The following is a 10653-nucleotide window of genomic DNA, read 5'->3' as shown; positions in this document are numbered from 1 at the left end:
TGGGGGTGAGTAAACTATCAGGAAAATTTTATTTGAAAGTGGACTAATCCTTTAATATCCTTTTAGATTCTTGTTCTTAAACTTTCCTTTTGGTATCTTCACTTTAAAGGCCCTTGATGGTTCAGTCCCAGAGATATGGAGCTCTTAATGCGTCTCCATTAATAAACTGGTAAACTGTACACATTTCAGTTGTCGAAAACCAAATGTGGGTCACTTTGCATACAGCTGATGTTTTTTTTTGGTAACACTTTACTTGAAGGGGTGTGCATAAGACTGACATGACACTTTCATAATCTTGACATGACACGTGTCATGAATATGAAGGAGGTTTTGTGCATGTTTATGACAACTGTCATTAAATGTCATTCGCTCAATTATGTCATTTTTAATGCAAAGATGACATTGTTTGAGATGTCTGAGTTATGACAACTTGACATAAACCAATACATCATAACCTGTCAGTGTCTTTGTCATGACAACTTGACATTAGCAAAACATCATAACCTGTCATAAACATGACATAGCAGATTAATTATCAAACTTAAAAAAAAAAACGAATTAGCTTTATGGGTTAACATTACATTACATTATTTTGGTAACACTTCAGTATAGGGAACACATATAAATGATTAACTATGACTTTTCCCTCAATAAACTCTTAATTTACTGCTTATTATAGTTAATTGTTAAGTTTAGGTATTGGGTAGGATTAAGAATCTAGAATAAGGCATAAGTACTAATAAGTAATAATAGTTAGCCAATATTTTAGCCATATGAATGCTAATAGTAATAAGCAACTAGTTAAAAGACCCTAAAATAAAGTGTTACCATTATTTTATAACAGTGTCATCTTTTTTACGAAATTTGAAATTGTCTATTATCTGACCTTCTGTTGGAGGAAACTTAAAAAAAAAAAAAAAAAAAAAAAACATGAAATGAAAAATAGTCATGACACTGTTATAAAATTATTTGTCAGAGTTTTGTCACTTAATGACATTTTAATGACAAGTTCAATTTGTACCACTGTACTTGAGCTCAAGATACATATTTATGACACTATTATAATGGCCTCATGACAGCCAATGTCAAAACCAACCACATGACAGTTTAATGTAATGTTAACCCATAAACGATGTCAAGTTGTCATGACAAAGACACTGACAGGTTATGATGTATTGATTTATGTCAAGTTGTCATAACTCGGACATCTCAAACAGTCATCTTTGCATTAAAAATGACATAATTGAGCGAATGACACTTAATGACAGTTGTCATAAACATTCATAAAACCTCCTTCATATTCATGACATGTGTCATGTCATGATTATGAAGGTGTCATGTCAGTCTTATGCACACCCCTTCAAGTAAAGTGTTACCTTTTTTTCTTTTAAAAAGGAATATCCGAAGAACAAATAATGTTAAAACTAGAAATGTATCTCGTGTTTTTTCTATCAGCTCAATTTCATTCCATGAATATTCCTTTTCCAAAGTTTACATGCCTATAACTCTGAAAGTATTCAAGATATCTTAATATCCTTCTAGATTCTCATTCTTAATAAACTTTTCTTTTGTAATCTTCATTTTTAAGGCCCTGTATGGTTCAATCCTATGAATAGTGACCTTTGGTTAACTTTACATGGAATGACCCATAGGTATTTAAAAAGTTTTTGCATTAAAAACCACACACACTGACTTTTACAGTAATCCATACAACCCCATGAAAGTGAAACAACAGATAAATATTAACCATCGCTTCTGACCAGCTGTCAGACACACATGGGTTACAATCTACTTGTATATGGACTCACAGAGATGAATTATTTATTTTCTTAAAAATCTTTGTGTTTGTGTGAAGAAAGTCATATACATCTGGGATGGCACGAAGGTGAGTAAATGATGAGAGAATTTTCATTTTTTCGGTGGAGTGTCGCCTTTATTTGACAAAGCGCAGGTTTGGAAACAGCAGCTTATTTGTCCAGTAGCCAGGGCTGCATTAAGACCTCACTGTGCCCTGGGGCTCTATATCATTATAATCACAATATAGTTATTTTTGCTTTAAATAAGATTTTTATTATATATATATATATATATATATATATATATATATATATATAATAAAATATATCTCACACAATTTTTAATGCATTGAAATGTCATAATTCTTGTCACCGATTTCAGTATCAAAAATAAAACAAAACAGCCAAACTTAAAAAACACAAACAAAACAAACTTACTGAAGACAAGTAAACAGTCACAAATTGCAATAGAGCAAATATACATAAGAAAATTACGTACTTGAAAAACTTAAAGCACAAACAAGAAATATTATATTGTATTAAGTACAAATACATGGAATAGTCTTCAATATACATTCATTCTTATTTTACAAAATTGATTCATTCAAGGACAGTGAGTGATTTTGTTTCTGTTTGATTAACATTATTGACACAAATGGCAACAGCAGCTATATTAGGCTGCTTCAGAGGTATAGTTCACACAAAAATGAAAACTGACTTCCATAGTATGAAAACAATATTAGCACAGGAGTCAATAGGAACCAGAAATGTTTTGGTGACAAAACGTTCTTTTGTGTTGTTGAGAACAAAGAAATTCATACATGTTTAGATCAACTTGAGGGTGAGTTAATGATGATTTTAAAAATAAAATTGAGGAAGAACATGATCTCTGAAACAATTGAAATGACAAAGATTAAGAGATTTTATCATTAAGTCAATATGTCAGTGAATAATTATTCACATAGGCTGTGTAATGGGGAGGATTAAAAAAAAAAAAAAAATGGCCTCCAGTCGACTCGGGACGAGAATTCTGATAAGCTGTCCAACATGGGCCGGAATACGGCATGAGCGTCTCGGGCCAGTGCCTGTGTGCCGTATACTGTTGCAGCCATTACAATAGCTCAGTTTTGTTTTTATTGCCAAAGTAGTTATATTTCTTTTTGTTTCTTTGATAAGTTAAAATGTTAAGAGGTTTTTTTTTTTTTTTTTTGTTAAATTAAAGACTTTGTTTTTTAAAGTGACGAAGCGGCCAGCGTCCGACAGCGTTTGATCAGTTTAGCCTCTCAAATCAACACTTGACTTACCTACAATAAAATCCATAGATATAAAAAAACTTCAAGCATATCACAATATTAGCTTAAAGGTTTATCATCACCACCACCACAGTATAAAGTTTTCACTTGACCAACTGAAGTGTATTTTGTAAGTAAAAAGAAATTTTGATTTTGATGGCTGCAACACACTCCAGAAAAGTTGGGACAGAGGCATGTGTGACATCACCCTTTCTTTTAATGACACTTTTTAATTGTTCAGGAACTGAGGATAATAATTGTAAAAAGTTTTGCAAGTGGAATTTTTACCCAATCTTACCTGATTCAAGACATCTGCACAACAGTCTGTGGTCATCCTTGTCTGATTCCCCTTTTCATGATGGGCCATACATTATCAATAAGAGTCAGATCTGGACTGCAGTCAGAAACATCCACTCTATGGTGTAGAGGGTCTAGAAACCAAGGGGTCCTGGGTCTAGAAACTACCCAGGAAAGATGTCATCCTGATGGCAGTTTATGTCTCTGTACAATCCAAATATATGCCTCCATGTCAATGGTATCTATCCATCTATCTATCTATGGTTATAAACTTTAAAAAGCTCTAAATGGTGCAATGCCTACTAAGATAAATTTGCTCTGCCCACTTCCAGCCTCAGACTGCTGGCCTGGCACTGTTGTCCTCAGACTGCTGTGACGTATGGTTCAGCGGTTCTGCAATTAGACAGTCTCGAAATTGAAGGCTCTAATCTCTCCAAGCATTAGTCGTCCCAATGGGGGCTATATCAAAGCTTGGGTTGAAAACTTGTGAAACAACTTGAGAAAAAACACATCTTCCACCAAACAAACTTATGAAACATCTACCAACTAAAAATAAATGTGATTAAAAAAGAAATAAAAATATTAATAAAAGATAACATTTGTTGTAAAAAACTTAAAATTAATTAAAAGTTTGTTGCATTTTTACGGTGGCGCATTGCTGCCACATACATAATATTGTTTCCACTCAATTATGTCGCAACAACGACAATAAAATTACATCTTTTTCTCGTTAAAACAACATTTTCTCGTAATAACGAGATGTTATGTCGTTACAACTACATATTTTCTATGTGACATGTACGAAATATACCTTTATCTGATCTAGAATAGAGAATTTATATAGCCTAGATCAGTGCCTTTATCACACTTCCGCGCTCGAAAAGCAGAAGCAAATATAGTGTAAAATACATTTCGATGCCTGTATCAATGGCAGTGACCATAGCATGAGATTGTTGTGATTTGGTGTACAGTTCATCACAGATACTTCATCTAAACCAAACTTTCTAAAACTTATAAGGTAAAGAAGGACCCCTCATAATAGCATATAACAGTCAGTGTGTGTGGGAGTAATGAACACAATTTAATTGTTTTATTGGCGTATATCCCCATTTGTAAATATGCAGTTTCTAATAATAAAGCACAATCATTTAGCATTCCTTATTTTCTGGAAAATAACTCACAACCGATTATGTCACATGCACCGGGTCAGACTTAAGTTTTTGAGAGGAATAAAATAACAGATAAATCTCATTGGTGTTTCATTTTATTATACATTCAAAAATAATGTCACTAAAATACCAGTAAAAACAAACATTAAGCAATAAACATATATTTTAGGCTATTTCCACAACAAATCCTTTAAATTCAATACAAAACAAGAATGAAAAATATAAGTATAAAATAAACATAAATTATAGTGGCATTCATTACCTACCAACAATATTTATTTTAAAGCCTAAACTAATGTATTTAAAGCAAAGCTGAAACTTGGGCTCCTCTCTCATTCGGCACTAATCCAAATATTTATATTTTCGCACTTGGACGCTAAACTATTATTTATTATGTTAACAATGCTTTGTACTTTACTCGTGCCCCAGTATCCAAGTAAAACAGCATCCTTCACATGCGGAAGTGTGAAGGATCTATACAATCTATACAAATACATTAGCCTAAAATAAAGTTTGTCGATATTCTTAATGAATATTCATAAACATTAGCTGGTTATTTAGAACGATTAGAAATTAATTCAATATTCAGGGACTGACTTGAATGGTATTGTTCATGCATGCAAACAATATATAGGCCTATATATTTGTTAAATCCCTCATTGGGGGCTGTGCCCCTCTAATATTGAAATCCTAATCGACCCTGTTCCATACATGTTTTTGGGCATGTGAAGGATGCTGTTTCGGGACATGAAAGCATTGTTAACAACATAATAAATATTTTAGCGTGTAGAGTGCGAATAGAAACATTTGGATTTGTGCCGAATGAGAGAGGAGCCCAACGCCAGTTTCAGTTTCGCTTTAAATAAATTTGTTTAGGCTTTTAAATAAATGTTGTTTGTAATGAATGCCACTATAATTTGTTTCTGTTTATTTTTTACTTATATTTTCCAGTCTTGTTTTGTATTGAATACCAATAAAGTTAAAGGATTTTTTTGTGGAAATAGCCTAAAATACATGTTTATAGCTTAATGTTTGTAAATATTTAATTTTTACCGGTATTTTAGCTACATTAATAATAAAATGCGGTGGAAGTCGGGACATTCTAAAGTGCTTAACGTGACTTAATGTACAAAGACAGTGATATTAAAAGACCAAACTCAGTAAACATCATACTAATAAACCATACTATATACAGCAAAGCAGTTGAGCCCAGAATATGAATTCGTTTAATTACACATTACGAGAAAATATGTCGTTTTAAATGAGAAAAGATGCAGTTTTAACAACATAATATTGAGTGGAAAAAATATTATGTATGTGGCAGCAATGTGTCACCGTACATTTTAACGTGTTTGTTTCTTCTGTTAATTGTGCCGTTTCTCTTGGGCATTTTATCGCTCTGAAAGTCTCTCCAGTTGTCCTGACAGTCTCTCCAGCTGTTCAGTCTCTTTGGAAACATCTAGAAAAGCCATAACACAGGATGTTGTTCATTTCAGTGCTTGTGATGATTAAGAGAAGGTAGTGATTGGAAATAATAAGTCTATAACTCTTTACTTGTTTCTGTGGTGTAACAGGATTCTCTTACCCATGATTGTGATTTTGCTGGTTTGTAACAGTGAGAGTTCCATTGATTTCTTCAGTTCTGATTTAAGAGCATGATTTATGTACAGCTTTACAAAGAGCAAGAGAAGATTCAATTTAGTTGTTGTACAAATGAATACATGCTTGTCTCAATGACAGCAAGATCAGTACCTTTAAGTTATTGAACCTTTTAAGCACTTCCTTTTTTGCATTGTTGAACATGTCATGTTTTATCATGTCGACTGAGGTTATCAACATTTCTTGCCTTTTCTTCATGGATCCGATTCCAGTCACTGCTGCAGCTTCTAAAATAAGCAACACCCAGTATTTATTCATTGCCTTTCTCATGGAGACACATCAGAACATAGAATATGTATTTACAGCAGAACTAGTGAGCATAGTAAAGTAAAGTAAAAGCTACTGATCTGACTGAATCATCAGAAAAAAATATTGTTGATGAGAAGCAATTGGCTTTCTTTGAACAAAATGCATTAAAGTAACTTCTTTTTGCCAACAACAGCTCATACATTGCCACTTGAGTTGAACCTACATCCTTACCAGCAGGTCTTTAACAACTTAACCCCAGCCTTAAGCGCTGAGGGTATTGTCAGAGTTTTTTTCTGAGTGACACAAAAAAGTAAAGACTCATAACTTCAAAACTAAAGTAAGGAGTCAAAAGGTTGGTATCGTTTGAAAGGAAACTTTTTAACAATTTTAAATAAAAAAATGAAATTTGGACATTCTCATGCTGAGAAACTGCTGATAAAGACAAAAAATAAAAGTTTGCTGAAGGGAAATTTTACATATATTTCATATTTGACATGCAATAACTCAGAAAGGCAATAAGGTAGGAGGACAATTCTTTTTTGGTGTTCCTCTATATGTGAGCTGTATCTGGATCATATTTTGTGGTGATTGCATAAAGAAATCAAAAGTTACAGCATTTGGAACCAAGGTCGCCTTTTTGTTTATTCATTGGCGTTTTTAAAATCGTTCTTTCACATGGAGTATCTCGTTATCGGCTTATTGCCACCAATGAAGCTACGATGCTTTTGGGAAACGCAGCCCTGGTCACATTTTTTTCCCTGTCACTTTTCATCAATGTTTTTGTGTTTCTTGCAGTGATTATTTTAATTTCTCCTTTTTACTTTACATAAAAATAAAAATTAAATAAATAGTTTGTGATTAATTAAAAAATTGAATGCTAACTTACTTTCATAGTAAGAAGCCATTTCCTTCTCAATTTTGTTTTGGATTGATGAGTAGATTTCCTTCTTTATTTCAACAATTTCTCTGTTGAGACTTGCCTTCAGTTTATTTTCCTTTCAAAAAAGGGGAAAAAGCCACAAATAAGTCAGAAAAATCTTGAAACAGCGAGTGGTTGAAGTTTTTATATATATATATCAGGGACACTGCTTACTTCTATACATTTCAATACCAACTGGTTTATAAAAACAGCCTGTTTAGCCTTTTTTTCAATGGAAGTAAAGACACACACACAGAGGAAAAGGGCCAGATTATGGACAACTGAACTCACCTCTGTTCTGATGTATTTCTGAATGTGTCGTTGCAAGGAAGATCTGGGATGAGCAGAGGCACTCTGGATAATACTGAACTTATCAATCTCCTCCTGCAGTGACTTCCCTGTTTTTCCACTCTTACTGAAGCCAAGAGAAAACAAAATAGAGTTTCATTTAATAAAAGTTTACAGAACTTTGTTGTAATCCCTGAGAAATAATCTAATGCAATAATTACAGGAAGGAAATAGTGATGAAAGATTGGATCATTTTTACTTAGTTCAGCAAAATTAAGTTTAATTAAGACTTTAATTCATTTCATTTATTAAACATTAAAGAGTTACATTTAATTAATACACTAACCACAACTATGCATCATGAGAGAAAAATAAATGACAAGTTATCCAAAATCTATTCAATAGTCAAGTCACTAATATGAGATAGCTTTTATATTCTATTATAGAGAAGATAAAAGTTGTAAACTCACTGTAAACAGTTTACTTTGTTAAAATGAAGGCATCTTGCTTTATGAATGTCAATCTTCCTCTCATTACAGATAATTTAATGGATTATGTGCTGTGTAATTGTAAGGGCAAAAATAAAACCTAACTGTGTAAAGTTGGAAATAGGAACTAATTTTTGTTTCTTTACAATACGGGTGCACTAATATGCATTAATTCATGCTTAACTAATGCACAGATAATAATATATGACTTAAGAACTAAACCATTCATTAATGATTACCCAGTTTCACAGATTGGGTTTAGATTAATTGTCCTAATTTAACTAAGGCCTAATCCTGGCTTAAAGGTAGGGTAAATAGTTTTGCAAAAACGCTGTTGGACATTGTTGATAGTTGAAATCAACCCAAACAAACCCACCCCTCTCTTCATTGCTCCGCCTCCAAAACTCAAACCACCCTGCTCCGAGTCGTCTCGAACTCCAAACGTTGCTGGCATGTGAGGTGAGTACACTAACAATGACGCTAAACACCGCATTCTCTAGCGGTCATCAGTGTGCAGTGCAGTGAGAGTAGATGTCTGTTTATCACAGCTGACGTGCAACAAAATAACGCTTCACAAAAAATAAAGCGCAGATGATGAAAGTGTCAGGAAATGAACACAGAGAGAGGATCCAAGTGCAAGTAAAACAGGATTTATTGACAGAATACGCTGTACAATAACTTCACTCCAAACAGGACAGTCGTTGCAGTCACAAAGACGAGCAGACGCCGTGATGTGTTGAAACGGATGAATCGGGTGGCGCAGGGCTACAATGGGTATCAGAAGCCAAGGAATAATCCAACCCAGACGCGGGCACAAGACGGAGATCCAGAACCCCAGGATAACAGGAGGTGAAACACAGAAACACGACAGCAGGACAGCCTGCAACGAACTGACAAAGACACCATGTAGACACACACATTAAATAGCAAACACTGAACAAGACACGGCTGGCAGCACATCACAATCAGACAGGTGGGTGACGCCCACACAATCACTCACTCAGTGCAACACACACCACAACCACACGAGGGCGAGTAAGTGAACCCATGAACCGTGACAGAAAGAACAACAAGGAAGCACAAAAAATTAACATACAGTACACAAGAGTAAATACAAACAAGTGTTCGTTGTTAGTTTCCAACAGCACAGCAGCTCCAGACTGTAAAAATTGTGATCACTGAGAAGTGCGCCTATGTTACACATGCACAGTTCTGGTCCTCTGGATTTAGTCTGTACTGATTTTCTAACAATTGAGCCAGACACCTGAATTGTAAGTACATCTACTAGTTAAACATACAAATCAGAACCAAAAACTGCAATGGAAACCATTAAATATGTGCAAATAAAGACCAATACACATTTGTAATGGAACCATTAGAACCAATACAAAAACTGCAATGGGAACCATTATGTGCAAATAAAGACAATACAAATTTGTAATGGAACTATTAGAACCAATACAAAAACTGCAATGGAAACCATTAAATATGTGCAAATAAAGACCAATACACATTTGTAATGGAACCATTAGAACCAATACAAAAACTGCAATGGGAACCATTATGTGCAAATAAAGACAATACAAATTTGTAATGGAACTATTAGAACCAATACAAAAACTGCAATGGAAACCATTAAATATGTGCAAATAAAGACCAATACAAATTTGTAATGGAACCATTAGAACCAATACAAAAACTGCAATGGGAACCATTATGTGCAAATAAACACCAATACAAATTTGTAATGGAACTATTAGAACCAATACAAAAACTGCAATGGAAACCATTAAATATGTGCAAATAAAGACCAATACAAATTTGTAATGGAACCATTAGAACCAATACAAAAACTGCAATGGAAACCATTAAATATGTGCAGATAAAGACAATACACATTTGTAATGGAACCATTAGAACCAATACAAAAACTGCAATGGGAACCATTATGTGCAAATAAAGACCAATACACATTTGTAATGGAACTATTAGAACCAATACAAAAACTGCAATGGAAACCATTATGTGCAAATAAAGACCGATACAAATCTGTAATGGAACCATTAGAACCAATACAAAAACTGCAATGGAAACCATTATGTGCAAATAAAGACCAATACAAATTTGTAATGGAACCATTAGAACCAATACAAAAACTGCAATGGGAACCATTATGTGCAAATAAACACCAATACAAATTTGTAATGGAACTATTAGAACCAATACAAAAACTGCAATGAAACCATTAAATATGTGCAAATAAAGACCAATACAAATTTGTAATGGAACTATTAGAACCAATACAAAAACTGCAATGGAAACCATTAAATATGTGCAAATAAAGACCGATACAAATCTGTAATGGAACTATTAGAACCAATACAAAAACTGCAATGGAAACCATTAAATATGTGCAAATAAAGACCAATACAAATTTGTAATGGAACTATTAGAACCAATACAAAAACTGCAATGGAAACCATTAAATATGTGCAA

The 10653-nt window shown here is 33.5% G+C and overlaps 1 protein-coding gene across 2 annotated transcripts in view; it reads right to left on the bottom strand.

Annotated features, from left to right (window-relative positions):
• Positions 1–2102: 2102 nt before the first annotated feature.
• LOC125248466 (nuclear GTPase SLIP-GC-like) overlaps positions 2103–10653 on the bottom strand; it is a 34672-nt gene continuing 26121 nt past the window's right edge. For both annotated transcript variants that reach the window (XM_048160356.1, XM_048160355.1), the window contains exons 14-18: positions 7673–7796; positions 7349–7457; positions 6307–6440; positions 6140–6224; positions 2103–6013 (exon numbers count right to left, since the gene is read on the bottom strand). In XM_048160356.1, coding sequence (XP_048016313.1) covers positions 5946–6013; positions 6140–6224; positions 6307–6440; positions 7349–7457; positions 7673–7796 — 520 coding nt within the window. In that variant the 3' untranslated portion in view covers positions 2103–5945. The remainder of the gene's footprint in view (positions 6014–6139; positions 6225–6306; positions 6441–7348; positions 7458–7672; positions 7797–10653) is intronic.

Source organism: Megalobrama amblycephala, linkage group LG16 (genome assembly GCF_018812025.1).
Source record: "Megalobrama amblycephala isolate DHTTF-2021 linkage group LG16, ASM1881202v1, whole genome shotgun sequence".
Taxonomy (NCBI): domain Eukaryota; kingdom Metazoa; phylum Chordata; class Actinopteri; order Cypriniformes; family Xenocyprididae; genus Megalobrama; species Megalobrama amblycephala.
This window is presented reverse-complemented; position numbering and strand designations above follow the sequence as displayed.